This window comes from Muntiacus reevesi, chromosome 15 (genome assembly GCF_963930625.1).
Source record: "Muntiacus reevesi chromosome 15, mMunRee1.1, whole genome shotgun sequence".
In the NCBI taxonomy this organism is placed as follows: Eukaryota; Metazoa; Chordata; class Mammalia; order Artiodactyla; family Cervidae; genus Muntiacus; species Muntiacus reevesi.
In genome coordinates, this window is record NC_089263.1 from 4047074 (window position 1) to 4071322 (window position 24249).

Below are 24249 nucleotides of genomic sequence, written 5' to 3' on the forward strand. Positions count from 1 at the left end.
CATTTCCTAACGTATAACTCCTTTAAGAAGTAGATAGACACTACTATTCTATTCATTTTATGACTACAGTTAGGTGCTGCTGAGCGACTGAACTGAGAGAATGCTGGATTTTGCTACCTGCCAGAACCTGGACTTAGGAATATAGGAAGGTCTGCATCTATGTTCTGAATCATTTTATACCACCTCTTGGCCTCTCACCACACTTTATGTATTTATTACAGTTTGCTATTTACAGAGCATCTTCACAGTTGACTAATGATATTGGCTACCTTTAAGTGACTCTCGTGTTGATCCAGGCATGATGTTAAGTGCTAAGAGAAAGGGACATAGCAGATGAGGATGAAAACATGAGCAGAACCAAACTCCTGAGAAAGAAAACAAAGCCTGCAGAAAGTCCACTAATAGAAATGTCTCTCCCCTCCTTTTACTCTGTTTCAGGAATATCAAATTGATATATTTTTTGCTCAGACCTGGACTGACAGTCGCCTTAGGTTCAACAGCACAATGAAAATACTTACTCTGAACAGCAACATGGTGGGGTTAATATGGATTCCAGATACGATCTTCCGAAACTCCAAAACCGCAGAGGCTCACTGGATCACCACCCCCAATCAACTCCTCAGAATTTGGAATGATGGGAAAATCCTTTATACTTTAAGGTGAGATGCTAGTGAATCTTTAACCCCACTAGTGGTCTGACACTGGAGACTTTAGATCACTGTAGGAATGGGACCCTATTTTCATTGCTAAGTTCTATCACTTCTCATGTTCAGCATGCTACTGGGTCTTGAAGAAGTTTTTCCTAATTGCACATGTGCAAAACTAATGTCATACAAATAATCTTTAATGAATATAAACTCATTCCTTCATTAGCATCCATTTCTGCTAGAAGTGGGCTGTGGAAATTACCTTTAATATGTTTAACCCACAGATCCATTCAACTAAGAAATAAAGATGTCTTGGTGTACTAATTGACAAATCTAATTATAGCCAAATTTGAGACCACAAGGAACAAAAGAGCACAGAGGGTGTTCTCTAATGCATCCTTAATGGAAGTGACAGCTACCTTGTAATGAGCCCTCCTGGGGGCCAGACTGTCCTCACAGAAAACCAGTAAGGTAATACTGGCTGGGTTTAAAAGAATATCTGAGCTCACTTGCCTGCCCACAGTCTCCATTGGGAACTAATATTGCCTGGGTTTGAACCTGGGTCTGTATCTCTCAAGAGTCCCTCTGTAGGGTGATCTGAGTCTCACTGAACACGTGACTGCAACATACCATAGAATGTATGGTAGGCACCAGCAGCAGTCTTTCTGCTCATCCAGCACTGGGATCAAGGAGGCCGCCCTCCCAGTCTCTGAGGCCTCTCAAGCACTAGCCAGACCGCCTTGTGGCGACGGTCTCCTTCTCACTGGCTTTGCGGCTCTGCGGCTGCTTCCTGCCCCTCCGGTCCTGCTCCTGACACAGGCCCGCCTCATTCTGCTGCTCCTGCCTTGGGATTTTACCCATTTTCCACTTTACTGCTGCCTTAGCTCATCCATTCCTAAGGCTTTAAAAGCCATATCCATGCTGAGGATTCATCCCACGTGTTATTTCCAATCCCTAAGGTCCCTTCTGGGCACCAGATTCTTGGAGCTACCTGCCCATGTGATATTTCCTCATGAAATCCCACAGGCATTTGATTCAGCATGCTCCCGGGCAAGGTGACTGCTCTAATACCTCTGACTGTGGCCGCGTGTCCTCCTGCTTGAGGAATACCACTGCCAAGCCCTGAACACAACTTCCTCCCCTACATCCAGCATGAGGGGCTTTTAATTGCAAGTGATTTGTGGTCATAAGGAAAAACCTGTAACTCATATGGTAAATAAGTATTAGTCACATAGATAAAGGCACAGATTAGCATTAAAATAAGCAGAAGAGTAAAGAATTTTAAAGTTTGAGGGAAATAATAATGTTGGCAGACTGGGAACAGCAACAAGAATGCCACAGGAAACTCTACTGATGAGTTACACTTGGAAAACAGGACTTGTTAATAGCTATTTCCTCATCAATTCTTAGGAGAATATAAATGAGACTGTGAAATGAATGTGAGCTTCAGCAAACCATAATAGAGACATGGCCAGTCCTGGGATACTTTACAAAAACTCAAACCCCAGGAACGTCTTGCTTTGAAAAGATGCCATACACACACTTTAGTGCAGTCACCACCTGCCTATTCAAGTGGGAAGGCTGGCCAAATGTGAAATCTTCCCTGCAAGTGGATGAACTTGGCATCATACCTAACTAGGCAAATAAATCAGTTTCAAAATGGAGGAAGGATTTAATTCAGTCAAGCAAATTAAAAACAAAGATAAGTGACAGCAAGAGCATATTGCTTCAATTTGTTTCCTCGCTTACTTGGCTGGTATTTCTAGACACACGGAGTTTAGTAATGGACATTCCCTTTGATTTTGATAGTTAAAAGTAAAACAGAGTGACACGGCCCAGAAAAGCCAAATGGTTATACTGAATAGATAGTGCCCTTGCCAGGACTGAGTTCCGTGGGGCCGCCCCAGCCCCCTGCCCCCGAGCTGTGGTAATGTGACAGCCGCTGACCTTGCCCAAGGCCTTTGCTGGCTTGCTCCTGGCTGACCACGAGTGACACTTGGCTCGCCCACAGGCTCACCATAAATGCGGAATGCCAGCTGCAGCTGCACAACTTCCCCATGGACGAGCACTCCTGCCCGCTGATCTTCTCCAGCTGTGAGTACTGACGCGGGGCGTGACTGCTCTGTGAGTGCCTGTCCAGCCTATGCTGCTTTCTGGTAACCAGTCGTAGGACTGACCGTGGCGTCGCGGTGCTACTGAGGAGGTAGTGCTGTCTGTACTGTCTGAGGGAACAGCAGTTTTGGTCTGGACCACCTGAGGGTTTTTCACTCTAGGCTCTGTTACACAGGACCCGTGTTACAAATATGTAGCTTTGGTAAACCCTTGAGCAGCTTAAACCATTTGTCATAATAGTAAAGAACTCAGAAATTGATGAACTGTTGACTTACCAAAGACCCTTCTGCTAAAAAGCTGTGTGTACTATTTGAATGTATACAGAATTCCTTTGCAATAATTTCAGGTTTAATATCATCTTCAGTCAGTTGGTTTCTCTTCAAAATAAAAAGATAGAGCTTTTGCTTAAATATATTTATATATGGCTCATTATGCTACAGATGGATGTAATTTTTCATAGTATTTTATTTATTCCCGTTTTTACATAGAATTGATGCTAGAGCTAACGAGTACTCATTTACTAATTCTTAAAGACTGTGTCTAATGCTGAGTATAGCAATACAAGTAAAAGTAAATATCAAATTTACTTGATTATGAAATTTCAGCATAAAGGCCAATATGGAAATAAACTTGCAAAATTTATGATGGCTCATTTAAAACATATTGACCTCAATACTTAAATGTGACTCATAAGAATTCAACTAAGTTTATTGACTATCTTTAAAATTGCGTATGGGATGTGACATGCGATGAAGTCTCAGGCAGAAGGTATTGTGGCTTTCTTCAATAGACATTTTAATAAAAAGGCGAAAGTGAAATAATGGATAAACACATTGTACAGTTCATTTTAAATTCAGAAAAAGATAAGATAGAAAGCAAAATTTCACCTAGGGGTAGAGGTAACCAAGGAGGCCAAAGCCATCTTGAGAAAGCTGAAAATGCCACAGTCACTGATTTCAAACTATACTACAAAGCTATAGTTACCAAAATGTGTGACACTAGCATAAAAATGAACATATGACTCAGTGTAAGAGAATAGAGAGCCCAGAAATAAACTCACATGTATGTGGTCATTAATTTATGACAAAGAAGACAAGAATATATACAATGAAGAAAGGACAATCCCTTCAATAAATAGTGTTGGAAAAGCAGGTCAGCTACATGCAAGAGAATTAAATTCAACCACTGTCTTACACTATACACAAAAATTAACTCAAATTATATTAAAAATTGAACATAAGACTTGAAACCATATAACTCCTACGAGAAAAGTAAGTAAACTCCTTAACATAGGTCTTGGTGATGATTTGTTTAATCTGACATCAAAAGCAAAACCAAAACCAAAAATAAACCAATGAAACTACATATCATACTGAATATCTTCTGTACAGCAAAGAAAGCCATCAACAGAATGGGAAGGCTGCCTACTTAATGGATAAAATATTTGTAAATTATAAGAGACTAATATCCAAAATATGGAAAGAACTCATTCACCTCAACAGCAAAGAAAATTTTTATTAAAAATGGGCAGAAAAGTTAAATAAACGTTTTTCTGACCAGATGGCCAATAGGTAGACGGAAAGATGTTCAACATCATTAATAATCAGGGAAGTGCAAATCAAAACCACAATGAGATATCATTTCACACCTATCAAAATGGCTATCATTAAAAGCACAACAAATACTGGAAAGGATATGGAGAAAAGGAAAGCCTTTTGCACTGATGGTGTGAATTAAATTGGTGCAGCCATTGTGGAAAATGGTATGGATATTCCTTGAAAAATGTAAAATAGAACTACCATTTGATCCAGCAAGGAGAGATAAGAAAACCTTCTTCAGAGGAGGTGATGGAATTCCAGCTGAGCTATTTCAAATGCTAAAAGATGATTAAAGTGGTGTACTCAATATGTCAGCAAATTTGGAAACCTCAGCAGTGGCCACAGGACTGGAAAAGGTCAGTTTTCATTCTAATCCAAAAGAAATGTAATGTCAAAGCATGTTCAAACTTCCATACAATTGCACTCACTTTACCTGCTAGCAAGGTAATGCACAAAATACTTCAAGGTAGTCTTCCACAGTATATGAACTGAGAACTTTCAGGTGTACAAGCTGGATTTTTAAAAGGCAGAGGATCCAAAAATCAAATTGCCAACGCTTGCTGGATCATAGAAAAAGCAAGGGAATAAAAAAAAAAAAAATCCAGACATCTATTTGTGCTTTATTGACAATGCTAAAGCCTTTGACTGTGAGGATCACAACAAACTGTGGGAAATTCTTAAGGAGATGGGAATACCAGACCACCTTACCTGCCTCCTGAGAAACCTGTATGCAGGTCAAGAGGCAACAGTTAGAACTGGATATGGAACAACATACTGGTTCCAAATTGGGAAAGGAGTACGTCAAGGCTGTATACTGTCACTCTGCTTATTTAACTTCTTTGCAGAGTACATCATGCTAAGCACTGCGCTGATGAAGCTCAAGCTGGAATCAAGATTGCCAGGAAAAATAACAGCAACCTCAGATATGAAGATGATACAACTTAAATGGTAGAAAGTGAAGAAGAACTAAACAGCCTCTTAATAAAACTGAAAGAGGAGAGCGAAAACACTGACTTAAAACTCAGCTTTTAATAAATGAACATCATGACATGCAGTCCCATTACTTCATGGCAAATGGATGGGGAGAAAAAGTGGAAATGGTGACAGATTTTATTTTCTTGGGCTCCAAAATCACTGCAGACAGTGATTGCAGCCATGATATTAAAAGAGGCTTGCTCCTTGGAAGAAAAGCTATGACAAACCTAGACAACATATTAAAAAGCGGAGACATCACTTTGCCGACAAAGGTCCGTCTTCATAACTGGTGTATGTCTTAAACAGAGACAGAGTTGCCCATTCCCTGCCTGCTGTCCCAGTGCATTACCGAGCTGGGCCCTCTTCAAGGTGGAATGTCCTGGCAAACGGGACTTCTGCTTGGCAGGAAAGGAGCGACACAGCTCCTTGAAAGTCCTTTATCTCTTGGATGAGAGAGACATAGGAGATGCTGAGAAATGGCAGCAGTGGCCCTGTGTACTGTGAAGCAAATGCTCAGGCACAAAATTTCCAAAAGGAAGCCTGTCTTCCAAGGAGAGAGCAACTGTTCACTTGACTGGTCTTAGAGACGCCCAGATAGTTGGTGGAACAGTATTTCTGAGTGTGTCTGTGAAGGTGCCTACAGGAGTCAGCAGATCAGTACAGTGGTCAGCATTTCAGTCAGTAGACTGGGGAAAGAAGATAGCCCTCAGCAGTGTGGATGGGATGGATGGGAGTCATCCATCCTCCTCTGAGGACCAAATGCAGGCATACTTCCTCTTATTGCATTTCACTTTATTGTGCTTCACAGACACTGCCTTTTGTTTTACAAATCGAGATTCATGGCATCCCTTCTTAAACAGCCTTGTTTTTTAATTAAGGTATTTAACCTTTAATTAAGGTAATTAAGGTATTTATTAATACCTTAATTATATAATTAATTATTATATATTATTATTATATATTTTTATAATATATAACTTTATATTTTATAATATATAATTATTATATATTATATATAATATAATATTATATATTATATAATTAATAATTAAGATAATTAACCTTTAATTAAGGTATTTAACCTTTTCTCTTTTTAATATGGAATGCCATTGCGTTCTTTTTTAATACAGTTCATGGTGTTCTCACAGCAAGAGTACTGAAGTGCTTTGTCTTTCAGGGAGGCCTGGTGTGCTACAGTCCACAGGGTCGCAAAAAGTCACACACAGTTTGGTGACTGACCAACAGCAACAACAACTTTGCATACTTAATAGACAATTGCATAAAGTAAACAACGTTTATATGCTCTGGGAAACTCTGTGTGACTTGCTTTGTTGCCATGTTTCTTTATTGTGTTGACCCGCAATGTCTCCAAGGTCTGTCTGTGGAAGACACAGGTGAATAACAGCGGTGTTTGCTCTTGGCTTGAGCTGGGACATGCATCTTCTGTTCTCAGATATCAAGCCTCAGACCTGGATCAGGACTGAAAACATAAGTCTCCTAATTCTCAGGCCTTTCAACTGAGACCAAAGTACACCACCAGCTTTCCTGAGCCTTCAGTGTTTAGAGGACAGATTGTGGAACTTCTCAGCCTCCATATTGTGTGAACCAGTTCCTGTAATGCATGATCTCTTATATCTTTATCTCTATCTATCTCTGCATCTGTACTTACCTTATTGGTTCCATTTCTCTGGAGAACACTTACTAATACAGGAAGGGAAGTTCTCACCCTTCCATTCTATAAAATACGTGGACTTCAAGGTCCCCAAAATGTTCTTGTGTTCACTTGAGCTCACCTGCTTTGGACTTTGCCAAAGGGCATTTTTTGGTGTGTCCGAGAGACACAGGGGAGTCCTGTGGCCTGGGGCTGAGAGCAAGAATCCAGGCAGTGTCCTGGGAAGCAGGTTCCCCATCAGGGGCCACTCCAGGCAGACCAGTGTGGAGGGTGAGGGGCATTTTGTCAGCTTGTCTCTTTGCCTGACCCATACTCCTTGAGATGCTCACCTTTCACCCGATGGCTAGGTCATCTTCCCACATGCTGGCCAAGTCATCTTCCTATATGTTTCTGGATCACTGGCCTCTCCAGCTCCTCCCTGACCCAGCCACCTCACTGCTGTGGACACTCACACCTTGGGGGTGGGAGGGTGCTGTCAATGAGGACAGTGATACCTGTACCAGAAAGGATGGAGCTTTGAGGTCTCCTCCCATTAACTGTTATCATAGAAACCACTGCTACTTATGATTGCATTGGCTCTGCTGTCCAGTCTTGAAGGCAGGTTGCTCTTCTGGTTCTGAGTGAAATAAGTTGTTGAGAGAGGTTAGGGGCCAGGTCATGACAGAGGAAGAATGCCTCACTGTAGCCTACCAGGGTCCTCTGTCCATGTTATTCTTGAGGCAAGAATACTAGAGTAGTTTGCCTTTCCCTTCTCCAGAGGGTCTTCGCAACCTAGGGATCAAACCCAGGTCTTCTGTGTTGTAGGCAGATTCTTTACTGTCTAAGCAACAGAGAAGTCATGGACTTTGGGCCATTATGGTGCATCAGTGCAGGTTTATCAAATATACACTCTTGATAAAGGGGGAGGCTATGCATGCCAGGGAGATAATATGGAAAAATCTTTTCATTTTGCTGTGAACCTAAACTGCTTTAAAAGTAGTCTTAAATTTTGAAATCATAAAAATAGAAGTCTTTCTCCTTGCAGTCCAAGGGATTCTCAAAAGTCTTTTCCAGCAATGCAGTTCAAAAGCATCAAGTCTTTGGTGCTCAGCTTTCTTCACAGTCCAACTCTCACATCCATACATGACTACTGGAAAAACCATAGCTTTGACTAGACAGACCTTTGATGGCAAAGTAATGTCTCTGCTTTTTAATGTGCTGTCTAGGTTGGTCATAGCTTTTCTTCCAAGGAGGAAGTGTATTTTAATTTCATGGCTGAAGTCACCATCTGTAATGATTTTGGAACCCAAGAAAATAAAATCTCTCACTGTTTCCATTTTTTCCCCATCTATTTGCCGTGATGGGGCAAATAGTGATGGGACTGGATCTTTGCTGTTTGAATGTCAAGTTTTAAGCCAGCTTTTTCACTTTTCTCTTTCACTTTCATCAAGAAACTCCTTAGTTTCTCTTCACCTTCTGCTATAAGAGCGGTGTCATCTGCATATCTGAGGTTATTGATATTTCTCCCGGCAATCTTGATTCCAGCTTTCCAGGAATCAAGCCCGGCATTTTGCATGATATACTCTGCATATAAGTTAAATTAAAAGGGTGAAAATATACAGCCTTGATGTACTCCTTTCTCAATTTGGAACCAGTCCATTGTTCCATGACATAAATCTAACTGATGCTTCTTGACCTGCATACAGATTTTTCAAGAGGCAGATAAGGTAGTCTGTTATTTCTATCTCCTTAAGAATTTTCCACAGTTTGTTGTGATCCTCACAGTCAAAGGCTTTGGCATAGTCAATAAAGCAGAAGTAGATGTTTTTTCTGGAACTCCCCTGCTTTTTGTATGATCCAACAGATGTTGGCAATTTGATCTGTGGTTCCTCTGCCTCTTCTAAATTCAGTTTGAACATCCAGAAGTTCTCAGTTCATGTACTATTGAAGCCTGGCTTGGAGAATTTTGAGCATTACTTTGCTAGTGTGTGAGATGAGTGCAATTGTGTCATATTTTGAACATTCTTTCATTGCCTTTTTTGGGATTGGATTGAAAACTGACCTTTTCCAGTCCTGTGGCCACTGCTGAGTTTTCCAAATTTGCTGGCATACAGAGTGCAGCACTTTCACAGCATCTTCTTTTAGGATTTGAAAGAGCTCAGTTGGAATCCCATCACCTCTACTAGCTTTGTTCATAGTGATGCTACATAAGGCCCACTTGACTTGGTGCTGCAGGATGTCTGGTGCTAGGTAAGTGATCACACCATCATGGTTATCTGGGTCATTCAGGCCTTTTTGTACAGTTACTCTGTGTATTCTTGCCATCTCTTAATATTTTCTGCTCTGTTGGGTCCATACCATTTCTGTCCTTTATTGTGCCCATCTTTGCATGAAATATTGCCTTGGTATCTCTAAGTTTCTTGAAGAGATCTCTAGTCTTTCCCATTCTATTGTTTTCCTCTATTTCTTTGCAGTGATCGCTGAGGAAGGCTTTCTTATCTCTCCTTGCTATTCTTTGAACTCTGCATTCAAATGGGTATATCTTTCCTTTTCTCCTTTGCTTTTTGCTTCTCTTCTTTTCTCATATATGTGTAAGGCCTCCTCAGACAACCATTTTGCCTTTTTGCATTTCTCTTTCTTGGGGATGGTCTCGATCACTGCCTTTTGAACAATGTCACGAACCAGTGTTCACTTAGCATAGTGCCTTCAGGACCCACTCGTGTTGTCACAAATGGCAGAGTCTCCTTTCTGAGGCTGAGTGACATTTCACCACTCATGTGCTCAGGGTCTTCAGTCTTGTCTGCCTCTTCCGTCAACAGAACTCACAGACTGTAGCCCACCAGGCTCCTCTGTCCATGAGATTCTCCAGGCAGGAATCCCGGAGTGAGCTGCCATGCCCTCCTCCATGGGATCTTCCCTGACCCAGAGATCGAACCTACAACTCCTACATCTCCTGCATTGCAGACAGGTTTCTTGCCCACTGAGCCATCTGGGAGGCCCAATATTTCATATACACACGTATACACATATACGATACATATATATAATGTATTGTATGTACACATACATTGTATGTGTAGTGGAGCAGAAAGTGGCAGCCCCCTACAGTATTCTTGCCTGGAGAATCCAATGGACAGAGGAGCTTGGCAGGTACAGTCTGTGGTGCTGCAAAGAGTCGGACACAACTGAGCAACTAACAAACACTCTACATATATATGTATATATACATATAGCATATATTAATTTTTATTTGGGGGGATATATCAGGTGACTGCCCCCTCTCGGTAAGGTACTGGGGACGGATGGGGAAGACACCAAGGTCTAGATGTTGGGTGGGGCTCAGTTGGAAGATACCGAGAGCATTCCCACCTGGTTGGGGTAGACATGATTTTTTTTTTTAATTTTTTTTATTAGTTGGAGGCTAATTAATTCACAACATTTCAGTGGGTTTTGTCATACATTATTAAATCTAGAGCACTCTGATTGTAAGCAACTGTTCTGTTGGTATCTATAAGACACCAGGGCTTCCCTGGTGGCTCAGATGGTAAAGAATCTTCCTGCAATTCAGAGGACCAGAATTGGATCCCTGGATCAAGAAGATCCCCTGGAGAAGGGACTGGCAAACCACTCCAGTATTCTTGCCTGAAGAATCCCATGGACAGAGGAGCCTGACAGGCTACAGTACATGGGATCACAATTGGTTGTAACTGAACAATTACACTACTACTACATATCGTGAATTTATACACACACATATATATACATCACCACCATCCAATCATCTGTGGATGGATACTTAGTTTATTTCCCTGTCTTGGCTCTTGTGAATAATGCTGATGTAAACATTGGACGCAGATGGGCATTTTCTTTCCTTTGGATTCATATCCAGACGTAAAATGCTGGATCACATGGCAGTTCTATTTTTCACTTTTTCCTCTACACTGTTTTTCATAACAGCTGTACCAATTTACGTTCCCACCAACAGTGTACTTGGGTTCCCTTTTCTCCGCAATCTCACCAACACATGTGATCTCTTGTCATTTTGATGGAGCCATTGTGACAATGAGGGGTGATATTTCACTGTGTTCCTGACTTGCATTTTCCCGATCTCTGAGCACATTTTTGTGTACCTGTTGGCAGTCTGTATGTCTTTTTCAGAAAAGTGTCTGTTCAGGTCCTTTACCATATTTTAATCAGGTTGTTTGTTGTTTTCTATCGAGTTGTATGAGTTCTTTATATATTTTGGATATCAGTCCCTTGTCAAATATGTGATTTGCAAATAATTTCTCTCATTCTGTACATTGCTTTGTGGCTGTGGTGGTGGTTTAGTCGCTCAGTCGTGTCCGACTCTTACATTTTGTTCTTTCCTTTGTTGTGCAGAAGCTTTTTGTTTGATGACATCCCTCTGTAGCCAGATGACCTGGGTAAATTGCTGGAGGTTTTGTGCCCCTTTCTTAACAGCAAATGGAAGGAGGGAGGGTGGTGCAGTGGCAGGAAGGTTGTGGAGGTGCTGGAGAAGGTGGTCTTTCAGTATCTCAGATCTGCTCACATGGGGCAAAACCTCTCCTCTTCGCAGAGAGTGGTTCTGCAGGTGCTGGGTCACCTGGAGAAGAGTGTGCACGGTGGGTACACAGATGACGTTCACACCTGCCAAACACCAAGTGCCTGAAAACCAGCAAAAGGGAAGTGCTGGAGGCTTGGAGTAAAACAAGAGTTACAGCTCATCCCTATGTCAGCACATCTTACTGCCTAGGTATTTGCAGATTGTTTAAATTCTCTGAGACTTAGCTTTCTCTTAATACGTACCTCATATGTCTCTGTGAAGATTCAGTTAAGTAATGGAATGTGCATGTGAGGGGAAGCTCCTGCTCAGGGCTCCCTCTTTGGTCAGAAGGGAGTCATTTGATTGCCATCACCACAGATACCCTTGTGACTGCAGAGAGTGTTGGTGGGGGCAGGGGGGAGCCTGAGAGGGAAGGACCAAGACTATGAAGCAAGGCTCCCTGGCCTGGAATCCCGGTGCCTGCTTGCTTCACCACAGAACATTGGGGAACTTTCTTCACCTCTGTAAATCCCACTGAGTCTTCCTTCCCCCATCTGTAAAGTGGGAATGGCAGTAAGCTGAAAAACGATGGATGGGATTAGAGGCATACCCTTTATAGATTCCTAGTTGATTTAGCCCAAGATGTGGACTTGTGGGAAGCTAGGTGACAGGAGTAAGTATGAGGGATATTTGCACATTTTCTCTCTTACTGTTAGGTTCCCCAAGGATGCACAGCTGTGCTGGACATACTCTGCACATGGGAAGCTTCTAGGGGAGAGAAAATAATCAAACCCTTGTTAGCCATTAGCCATGCTGGGCTTAATTTCATCAGTTTGAAAGAATCTACTCAACTATGGAACACTTCTGTATAAAGGTTGCGTGCAGACACTGGGCTCTGCGACTGTGTTAAAATAAAGATAAGTAAGCTGGCCACTGTCCTTTTCCTAGACCTTACAAGTGGCATGCTCACTACGTTGGTTTTTGTCAGTGCAGTGATTTTTAAGGGTTTAGAGAAATCAGGGTTTCTACCTGAGAACACAGAGAAGAGTGCATTTTTGTCAACTGATGGGAGCTCCTATCCATCCAATGCTAGTTCAGCTCTCTGTGTTCCAGTGGGAACAGCAAGCACTTCCGAGGATTAGGATAGGACCTCACTTCACTGTCCTACTTGGGGAAAACATCTGCCTGCTGATTGTGCTGCTGGCCAAGACGTTCACTTTCACTCCACCACTGGCTGTCACGTCCACATGAGCACGGAGACCAGAGACAGCCGATGTGAGCGCCAGAGCAATGGTGTGCAGCTGATCCTGCCCAGGTTCAAAGCCATAACACAAATAGATTTGAAGGGGACACTAATGCATGCTTGATGCATTAAAGGCAAATTGTGTGAAAATAACAAGGTCGGAAAACCTTCATGCTTCTCACATCTTGCAAAAATTTAAGTCACTGAAGATGAAACCAAAATTTCATCAGCAACAACTGGGGATCTAATCACAAGGTCATTGCCTCCTTGGCTTACGGTAAGAGACCTTTTCTATCATTCATCCAACACAATCCCATAAGTGCTGTCTTATTCATGGGGCAGATGAACAAACCCTGAAGAGTGTACAAAAGAAATCTTTCAAAGAAAAGACTACTTGGCTATGAAGAAAAGACTCCTTCCCTACATCTTTCAGAGTTCTGTTACACATCTTTGTGCGGTATCTCTGTTTTGATAATTAGTTCACAGGAATAGAGACAGAGATATAAGCATTTCTGTTCTGGGATGTGTTTTGGAGGGAAAGGAGGGCAGGATAGCTGTAGCATAATATTGAGAAAGGAAGAGAGAGGCTTCAAAATGCCTAAACAATTACTGAAGCAGCTGAGTGGTTACCTAGGTTACCTAGGTTAACAACTCTGTCAAGCATTTACTGTTCAGACTAGGGTCTTTGTTTTGTTTTCTATGTGTGGCTTTCCAGAGGAAATTTAATCGCTGTAATAGAGTGGGGCTCAGGGGAGACATTTGTTACTTTCACTATTTTATGAAAAAAAATCTTATTTGCCTTTAAAAAAATCTCCCCTTTCAAAGATTTGATAGTAAACATTATTTGGGGTAGTAGAAATAGTGAAATCTCTAGCTTCTTTGTGTGTTTCTGTTGTTTTATATAATGCACGTATTCACTGATATAAAGTTTAAAAAGCTTTTTGAAACAAGATGGAGTATGAACCCTACTGAGCATCAAGGAGTCTTTGGACTAGCCCCTTGCCTGCTTGGAAGCCCACTCGCAGGCCATTGTACCCACACAGTGACTCTGAGAAGTTCTGTTTTTCCCAGTGCCTTCCACAGCCAAGGTCATGCAGCATGGGATGGCGAGACCCTCTGCTTGCATCCCCCTGGGTAGCGAGGGCAGCTGGGCTTGAACAAAACAGAACGGCTATTGAGTCTGCACTCTTGATTATTATTATAACTGTTGTTTTTGTTGTTATTACAAGAGGACAGATGGAGCAGAATTAGACACTCAGGCCTCAAGGTGTGAAATGTGTGAGATATGTTTTGTTGTAGCATTGCTCCTCCCCTCTAAACCACTCACAGTGAAAAAAACCAACACAGCAAGCATTTTTATGCTCTTTTGACACCTGTGCCGGCTGTAACTGTACTCTATCTTGAGAAATTATCAAGGAATTGTCATTGCTGTTATGGTGATACTGACAATGTCTGAGAAAGTTGGCTGATATTCAGAGTGTTAAAAAGGCAATGCTACTTTTTCCCAAAATAATTAATTTGGAAGTGGAATAAATGCCAGGTAGCAAATCTCTGTCAGCAGTTGTGGGTCCTGCCACTGCATGGTTACAATAGTCCGAAGGGCATGTCTGGTTTTCTGTCTGACTGGCACCAGATGTGGCCAGAGGATAGTGATGATCTCTCATCTATGTGTATGTTTCCTGCCAGAGTGCAAGGCAGCACATTCAGCCCTCCATTCCCACCTGCCATCCCCTCTTCACAGATGAGAAAACTGAGTCATAGAGAAAGAATGCAGTGTGGGATCATACAACTGGTGCATGGTACAGCAATAGTATAAATTTGTCTCTTGCTTCACCAAATCCAGGTTCTTCTCTCCATCCCAGTCTTTACCTGGACTGTTATTAGCTAAAGAGACCCAATGTCAGGGCAAAAGAACTCGTGTATGGCCTTCTAGAAATTTGCTTTTTCTATCACTTCCATCCGTACTCTGACCATTGCCTCCTCACTCAGTGATCAAAAAACATGGGCCTGCATGCAAGCCAAGACAGAGCTACTGCTTCCTTCCTCCAAAAGGAACATGAAAATGAAAATTCTCATGGGATTCCTAAGGAAAGCATGCATCTTTCAGGGAAGAAATCTTTCAGGGAAGATTTTTCATCAAAGCATTGCAGACATGTTCATAGTCAGCTTAATAAAGTATACTGGGAATTTTGGAGCATCTCCCTTTTTGCCCTTTCCACTAAATGAACCAAGCAGGAGAGGAGAGCCTGCCTCCTGGATCCTGATTCAGCGGCTTCTGCCTGAGCCAGGTGAACCCTGGACACAGAACAACTCTCCTGATTCCCCTGTTTCTGGGCTGTGGTCTGGGCTCTTAGGAAGCTTCGCTTTGTTCCCCACTCTATTGGGAAACAACAGGAAGGCGGAAGAAGAGCACACCCAACCAGGAAGAAGTCCTATCCTTTCTCTGTTTCTTTCCTGTGATTATGCTTAACGTTGTGCTAGTTGAAAAGTGAAGTGCTGACAGCATCCAGCTCTGTTATCACAGAGCATTTGAAAAAGGGTGAAATGGAACCTGAGAGGCAATATATGCATAATGTATATAACTGCCAAATGCATGTCATTTTAAGCATATCTTGGATTTGTGTATTAATTCCTTTCTTTCTCTCATTGTCATTCTTTACACTTCCATCACTACCCAGATTTAAAATCTACTCTCCACTGACTCAGAATCACTCTTCTTAAAAGTCTTCAAAATTTGCTCATTTATCGTGTTCATTCACAAATAAATTCCAAATGTTTTTATCCAGAAGGAAAAAAAAAGAAAGAAAGGAAGGGAGAGAGGGAGGACAGAAAGGAAGGAAGAAGGAAAGTTGTGGTGCATTCTTGATTGATTTCCATTATCTGGAAATAGAGCTGGAACAATCCAGTTATTCTTTGTGGGATCATGAAAGCAGACTTGGTAATGTTTAAATGTTGCAGGGGACTTGCATTTCTCACTTTTAGACACATTTCCTCTCTTTGGATGACTAAGAGCTGGAGAAAATAGATAGCTGTGTATTTTCATCCTTTTTATTGGGGCTATGCCAGTCATGTGGAGGTGATGGCTTTGAGGGTGATGCGTGTCCTTAGAACTTGAATTAGCAAAATAGTTTTGGTGAATGGGAGCCACCTCTTGTCGGGATTCCTTATTTGACATAGAGCTTACATCAAGTGGCATATTTTCTCTGAACTTAGTGCACTGGGGTCTTAGGTCGTCACCTGTGAACGCATGATCTGTTCTGAGGGCACTGGGAGTGAGGAGCGTCACTCTGAAAGGCTGTTCTGATGTGATGCACATCCTCGTGTCAGTGTGCTTGGGGTGATGGAGCCATGGGTCTCCAGGCCTGGTTTAGATGAGGGGTTTCCTTAGTATTCTTAATACTTTAGCAATGGGAGGTGATGATTTGTTTTTATTCTTAGAGGTCTGGTGCAGACCTCAAACATCAATACAGATGTGCTTTGCTATTTAGTATGTCTCTTAAATCTCTCATTCCATTTCTAGTTTTTCTGAAGAAATTTCATAAAAGGAGCCCTGTAGTGAAAAGTTAATATTGGACAGAATTGAGTATTTGAAACAATTTCTCAGTTTAGCTAACTTAAATGCTGTTGACCTTTGAAAGACTGTATCATTTTATGATAGAAATACTTTGAACTTTATATCAAATTTTATAAACATTTATTCAGAAATTTCAAGCCAAAATTGGTGCTTTCTTTGATCATAGATTATTGATTAATAGGGAAATTACCAATTGATAAAACATTGGGTTATTTTTAGATTTTGAGTCTTATCTTTGCCATTTAATGGCTAAGTAAATTTCTGTATTTACTGAGAGATGCTGGGGGGTGCTTCCCAGGTGGCTCCGTGGTAAGAATCAGCCTGCAGGAGACTCAGGAGATGCAGGTTCATCCCTAGGTCGGGAAGACATCCTGTAGGAGGAAATGGCAACCCACTCCAGTAGTGTTGCCAGGAAAATCCCATGGAGAGAGGAATCTGGCGGGCGACAGTCCACGGGGTCACAGAGAGTGGAACTGAGCACACACTGAGAGATGGGTGCTGAGGTCTCTAACCGTCTGCCGTTTTTCAGCTGCCCAGTCGTGTTGGACTCTTTGTGACCCCATGGACTGTAGCATGGCAGGTCTCCCTGTCCCTCACCATCTCCTGAAGTTTTCCCAAGTTCATATTCATTGCATCGGTGATGCCATCCAGCCTTCTTCTCTGACGCCCTCTTCTCTTTCTGCCCTAAGTCTTTCCCAGCATCTGGGACTTGTCAAATGAGTCAACTGTTCACATCAGATGACCAAAATACTGGACCTTCAGCATCAGTCCTTCTAACTACTATTCAGTGTTGATTTCCCTTAAGATTGACTGCTTGGATCTCCTTGCTGTCCAAGGGACTGTCAGGAGTCTTCTCCAACACCACAGTTTGACAGCATCTGTTCTTTGCACTCTGCCTTCTTTATAGTCCAGCTCTCACAACCATATGTGACCACCGGAAAGATCGTGGGTTGACTATATGGACCTTTGTCAACAGAGTAATGTCTCTGCTTTTCAGCACACTGTCTAGATTTGTCATGGCTTTTCTGCCAAGAAGCAATCATCTTCGGATTTCATGGGTGCAGTCACCATCTGCAATGATTTTAGAGCCAAAGAAGAGGAAATCTGTCACTACTTTCACCTTTTCCCCTAACCATAAGAGTGGATTTATTTTTCAGTTATTTTAGTCTTTCCTCATATATTTTGCTGTTGACTTGTTAGGTACATACACATCTAAGATTTCTTTGTCTTCTTGGGAAATTACCACCTCTACATGTCAGCATGGATTTTAAAAAGAAAGACCCATATGTCATCTATGAGAAACCCACTTTAAATGTAAAGACTTATATAAGTTACTATCAAAAGCATGAAGAAAGATATACTAACACTAACCAAAGGAAAGAATAACTAATTAATTTCAAAGATGGCCCAAGAATGCAGATGTTAATCAGTAGCATTTTTTCCATTATAACCAAGAACATATTAATGGTAGCCATTTAAAAGTGCCTGTCTGATAATTCCAATATCTGTGGCATCTGTGAATATGGTTTTTGTGAAGTCTTTGCCTCTCCAGCTGCCTTCGTGTTTGCTTTTTGTTTGTTTGTTTGTTTGTTGTCTTTTTACATGCCTTATCCTTTTTTTCTGTTGAAATCCAGACTAGTTATATTGGTTAATGTAGCAGCAGTGTCACATGTGCACTAAATCATGTCCGACTCTTTTCGACCCTATAGACTGTAGCCCGCCAGGCTCATCTCTCCATTGGATTTTATAGGCAAGAATACTGGAGTGTGGTGTCATTTCCTTCTCCAGGGGATCTTCCCGACCCAGGGATCGAACCCACATCTCCTGCTTGGCAAGTGGATTACTTACCCACTGAGCCACAAGGGAAGCCCAAGAATATTGGAGTGTGTAGCCTATCCCTCCTCCAGTGGGTCTTCCCACCCCAGGAACTCAACCAAGACCTCCTGCATTGCAGGCAGATTCTTTACCAGCTGAACTCTCAGGGAAGCCCATAGTGGTTACTATGTTCTTGTAAATACAGCTTTAGAATTAAACTTTATGTTAATCTGGCTTGGAGTTGGGCTGTGCATCATGTTTGCTGCAACTGTAGGTTCTAGAGGCTAAAAATTCCTCCAGTGCCCTAGTATTTGTTTCTCTGTTTGATTTGGGCTTCCTGAGCATGCCTCCTTGGAGAGGGTCTTGTAGCTCTTTTGGCTGTAATCCACTGTTCTTATACTGGAGTCCTGTTAATTTGGAGTGAAATGTTGGAGATGGGGGGCTTTCTGTTATCTTATGATTATACCTCAGTCTTTTTATGGGTCTGTGTTTCTGGGCTGTGACCTTCACAAGTATTTCTCCAGTGGAATAGATTTCCCTCTAACTCTTACTCCCTTACCCAGCTTCTGTGTTCCCAATCTACTTCCTTGAATCTGTAGTCCTTTTTGACTTTGTTCTAGCCCCCAGTGTGGGACATGAAGACTAGAGAGGGGCAGAGTGCAAGAATTCCCTTCTCTCACATGGGATAAGGCCCTGGGAAAGTCTTTTCCCTTCTAGAGTAGGTTGTCATTATGACAAATGCTAGGGTGTATTTCATAATGTTAAGTCTACCCCTGTCAGAGGAAGAAAAGGGATTTTTCTTGGACCTTCACATTAAGAACCTTATAGGACTCATGGAGGTAAAACCCATGAAAATTTTCAGGGCCCCCTGAGGTTGTTGGCTCCCAAGTTTTTCAGTCTCATATTAGCTAACACAGCCTCCAACAAACACCAAATTTATTACCTAATTTTTTCTGCCAGCTTGGGACTTCAGTGACTTCTCCTCCACATAAATAGACTCTGAATGGACTCTCCATGTGTCCTTGTTTCTGCAGATTTCTGGGTGTTGATTGTTCTGCAGACCTCAGTTCTCTGATGGGTCCAAGAGTAGTCAGTGTCTTTCAGTAAGTTCAGCCTTTTCTCATGGTAAAGATGGATGTGATGACTTCCAAGCTCTTTTCATGTTGGAGCTGGACCTGGAAATCCCTTCATATGGCATTTCAGTTCCAGTTCATAGCTAAGAGTTAGGAATTTTCGAAGGTAGATACTCTCGAAGTCTGAAATGAAAGATTGCAGAGCTATGTAAATGTCACATGCTCCCATTGTTATTGGAACGAGTGAGAATCTCAATGCTGGTCCTTGAAGTGCTCAATGTGCTTGATCCTTGTCCTCAAGGATGTTGAGACAGTTGTGTATCTAGCCAAGAGGCATAAGTACTCATATGTGCACGTGTGCTAAGTCACTTCAGTCGTGTCCGATTCTTTGTGACCCTATGGACTGTAGCCACAGGACAGGCTTCTCCGTCCATGGGATTCTCCAGGCAAGAACGCTGGAGTGGGTTACCACTTCCTCCTCCAGGGGACCATCCCGACCCAGGGATCAAACCCATGTCTCTTACATCTCCTGCATTGGCAGGCAGGTTATTTATCTCTAGTACCATCTAGAAAGCCCAAATATTTATATATTTAGAGGTATATAGACCTGTACTTTTTTTCTTTTTTACTAATTTTTAAATTTATTAAACATGTATTTATTTATTATAAATAAATTAAAAGGTGTATTTATAGGTATAATGGTATAAATAACCAGGAGTACAGCATTTACTGAGCACCTACTCTGTATGAAATGCTGCTTTGACTGCCATATTTGTATATTAATTAATTAATTAAACCCCTAAGAAAACGTAGTGTGATACATATATTGTTCTCTTCCATTTTTTTTGTATAAAGACACTGAGGATCAAGCTGTTTAAGAAACTTGCTCAAGGTTACATGACTAAAAATTCTGAAACAAGCACCAGACCCCATGCTCTTAACCACTGTGCTTTGCCTCTCTCTAACTATTATATACAGATAATGCATTGATACTGACTCATAATAATTCAGGGAAGGGAAGTAAAATGTCTTCTGACATTTCATGGTTGTGGGGGTGGGGAGTTTATTCCTGTCATGAGAAATCAGGGAAGATTGTCATTTTAGTTATTAGAGTTAGGGTTTAACAAGCAGTTGTGTTAGGAGCAGTTTGGGGAACAGAGAAAATGGTGGGAACACCCAGGAACTCGTAAACAATGTGCCTTGAAAAGTGAGATAGAAACCTAGAAGGGAACGTCAGACTGGGAGAGCTGAACTGCTTCCTGAATGCTTAGAGCTCTTGAATTAAACAAATGTGTCACCAGTGTGTCTGAGAAAGATTGATGTAGCAGAATGTAGGGAGAGCTGCAGAGAGAGATGAGATGCAGAGCTGTGAGGTGGGCAGGGCAGAATGTGCCAGGACTGATGAGGATGCCTGAGGCTCAGGTATGCAGGCAGGGAGGGGGAGGAATCAGAAGTGATTCCAGCACTCAACATTTGTGTGCCTGGACCTTGATGCCTTAGGTTGCTAAAAGCCGTATTATACATATACACATATATGTACACACAGGGGCTTACCAGGTGACTCTATGATAAGGCAGGAGACACCAGTTCGATCCCTGGGTTTGGAAGAGGCCCCTGGAGAAGGAAATGGCAGCCCACTCCAGTGGACAGAGGAGACTGGCAGGCTACAGTCCATGGGGTCACAAAAGAATTGGACATAATCTAGCGACTAGACAACAACAATGTACACATATACACACATGTATGTGTAACATTTTAGATGAAATTGGCACCATTGGAGGAGAACCCCTAAAGGCTCTGGCTCCCTGGATTGTTATATTAGCTGGGCTTAAGTATAACTTGCAGGGTGAATTTTCCAGTAGCAGAAGAACAAAGGGGAGTCATGTCTGCAGTAACTTCCTCAGAAGATGGCTGTCATTTCTTCAGAGGAGACACACTTCTACTAAGTTTAACCTATAAAGAGAATTTATTTACCTCAGGGAACAGTAGGAATGACAAAGGATGATGTCCTTAGCTTCCACTCCCACTAGCACATTACAGACTTGTCAAGGTTAACCTTTGAAATCTTCCAGCTCTGGAATATGTCAACCGAACACTGGGTTTGTTTTTCTCTCCTTGCAGCCCTTCTAAGGGTGTTTCTTAACCATCTGACTGGAGTAACAAAACCTTGCCTGCTTTCTGACCTTTGTGAAGAGTTTTCTACAGTCCACAGTTTATCGGGTTATTAGGGGGAAAAACAGAAATACCTTAAAACTTTGTGCTTTAGAATGACAAGCTTTTTAATGGGAAGGTTGAACTGCAAACTTTCTTCTAGAAATATAGCTTTTGGGCTCCCTATAGACTTGCACACCATGTTTATTCTTTTCATCATATCTGACTGCATACTTTACTGCCCTATTTTTTTCCCTTAGTGACAGTAATAAAAATCATTTCCCTTCAGTACTTATTTTTGACAACTTAAGCAGCGACTTAAGCAATAACCAGAGAGTTACAATTTTCTCCTTTGTACACACAATAAACTATTTGGAGAAACCACTCGTCACAGGCTTTTTCTTCTCTCCAAATCACTTTCCAGTGATTAGCCTTCAGGATTTCTCTCCATATACATCAGAGACATTTAAAAGTTTCCAGCTTGCAGATGTCTTACAGATAATCTCATGTGTGACTTTCATTCCATTCATGAAAAGGCAGGGCCCAGAGAGACTACCTGTGCTTCTGTCAAGCACTCAGTTGGCCTATGATACATGCAAGATGTACATACATGCAAGATGATACATACATCCAAGCTTCCCTGGTGGCTCAGACGGTAAAGTGTCTGCCTGCAAGGTGGGAGACCTGGGTTCAATCCCTGGGTTGGGAAGATCTCCTGGAGAAGGTAATGGCAACCCACTCTGGTACTCTTGCCTGGAAAATCCCATGAACAGAGAAGCCTGGTGCAGGCTACAGTTCATGCGGTTGCAAAGAGTCGGACTTGACTAAGCAACTTCACTTTCACATGCAAGATGAGAAATCATGTCTTCTGATTTTTGGTCTAGTGGTCTTTTCACTACTCAAAGATGGGAGTGAATTATAGAAGGTAAAGTCCAAAATCAATTCAACAACCTGCAGCTGTCTTTTTTGGAAATTGACTAGTGATCATTAAATAAAAATAGAAATGCTAGACGTAGATTGGTATAAACATTTATAAAGCATGATCCTGTCTTGGGGGGTTTGCAGTGTAGTTGCAGATAGGGTAGATAAGATTAAGAAAGTGATTCAGAGAGAATTATGTGAATTATGGTAGCAGTATGCCTCACCAGGGTCTTCCCTCATAGCTCAGTTGGTAAAGAATCTGCCTGCAATGCAGGAGACATAGGTTCGAGCCCTGGGTTGGGAAGATCCCCTGGAGAAGGAAACGGCTACCCACTCGAATATTCTTGCCTAGAGAATCTCATGGACAGAGGAGCCTGGAAGGCTACAGTCAATGGGGTTGCAAGAGTCAGACATGACTTAGCGACTAAACCACCACCACCATGCCTCTAGTGAGAAATTTCACAGTTTTCACTGCAGAATTTCATTACATGGGTGACACATGCAGTTAAAGCATGATTCCATTATTTTGCATGTATGCTCAGTTGCTCAGTCATGTCCAACTCTTTACAATGCTGTAGACTGTAGCCCACCAGGCTCCTCTGCATATGGGATTTTCCCAGCAAGAATACTGAAGTGAGTTGCCATTTCCTCCAGGGAATTCTTCCTGACCCAGGGATCAAACTTGAGTCTGCTGTGAATCCTGCGTTAGCAGATAGATTCTTTACCACTGAGCCACCTGAATGGCCCAATTCCACTATTACTCAGCTACTGAAAAGAATGAAATAATTCTGTTTGCAACAATGTGCATGAATCTAGAGAGTATTATGTTAGTGAAATAAGTCAGAGAAAGACAAATACTCTATGTTATTTATATGTGGAATCAAAAATAAATAAATAAAAGAATGAACACAGCAGAAGCAGACTCACAGCTCCAGAGAACAAACTAGTGGTTACCAGTAGGGAGGGGGAAGAGGGGTGGCGCAATATTGGGGAAAGACAGTCAGGGACAAACTGCTGTGCGTGAAATTGATAATCAGCAAGGTTGTACTCTATGGTGTTGCACAAGGAAATATAACTGCTATGTTGTAACAACTTGAAATGGAGTGCAGTCTATAAAATACTGAATCACATAAATAGTAAGCATGATTCCATTCCCCAAATCTCAATATCTAACATGAGTTTATGGAAGACTTTCACTGACAAGGTAAAAACTCCCAGAGGTCAGTGACTGCACCTGCTGTTTTCAGCACTACGTGACTTGCATGCAGCTTGAGACACAACCGTATTACTGAGTTTTTAAAGACTTTTGCTGTTTTTTTAAAGACTTTTTTTTGGTGTGATTTCAAAATTTAAGACTACTTTTAGAGCAGTTTAAGGTTCACAGCAAAATGAAAAGATTTTTCCATACTATCCCCCTGACAGGCATAGCCTCTCCCATTATCAACAACCACTACAAGAGTGGGATATTTGATAAACCTGCATTGATGCATCATAATGGCCCAAAGTCCATGACTTCCCTGTTGCTCAGATGGTAAAGAATCTGCCTACAACACAGGAGACCTGGGTTCGATCCCTGGATTGGGAAGATCCTTTGGAGAAGGGAATGGCAAACTATTCTAGTATTCTTGCCTCAAGAATAACATGGAAAGAGGACCCTGGTACATTATAGTCCTTGGGGTCACAAAGAGTTGGACATGACTAAGGGACTAACACTGCTACTATTAATGGCCCAAAGTCCTCAGTTTACATTCTTGGTACTGTTTTTTTTTGGAGGGGTTTGAACAAATGTGTGACATATATTCATCATTATGGTATACACAGTATTTTCACTGTCCCCCAAATCCTATGCCTTCCACCTATTCATTCCTCCTCACCCTTGGCAACCACTAATATCTTTACTGTCTATAGTTTTACCTTTTCCAAAGTGTCATGGAGTTGATATCACA

The 24249-nt window shown here is 41.8% G+C and overlaps 1 protein-coding gene across 2 annotated transcripts in view; it reads left to right on the forward strand.

The window, feature by feature from the left end:
- The window catches only part of GABRG3 (gamma-aminobutyric acid type A receptor subunit gamma3), a 794189-nt gene that overhangs the window by 527402 nt on the left and 242538 nt on the right, over positions 1-24249 (forward strand). For both annotated transcript variants that reach the window (XM_065906450.1, XM_065906449.1), the window contains exons 4-5: positions 439-659; positions 2659-2741. In XM_065906450.1, the coding sequence (XP_065762522.1) occupies positions 439-659; positions 2659-2741 (304 nt within the window). The remainder of the gene's footprint in view (positions 1-438; positions 660-2658; positions 2742-24249) is intronic.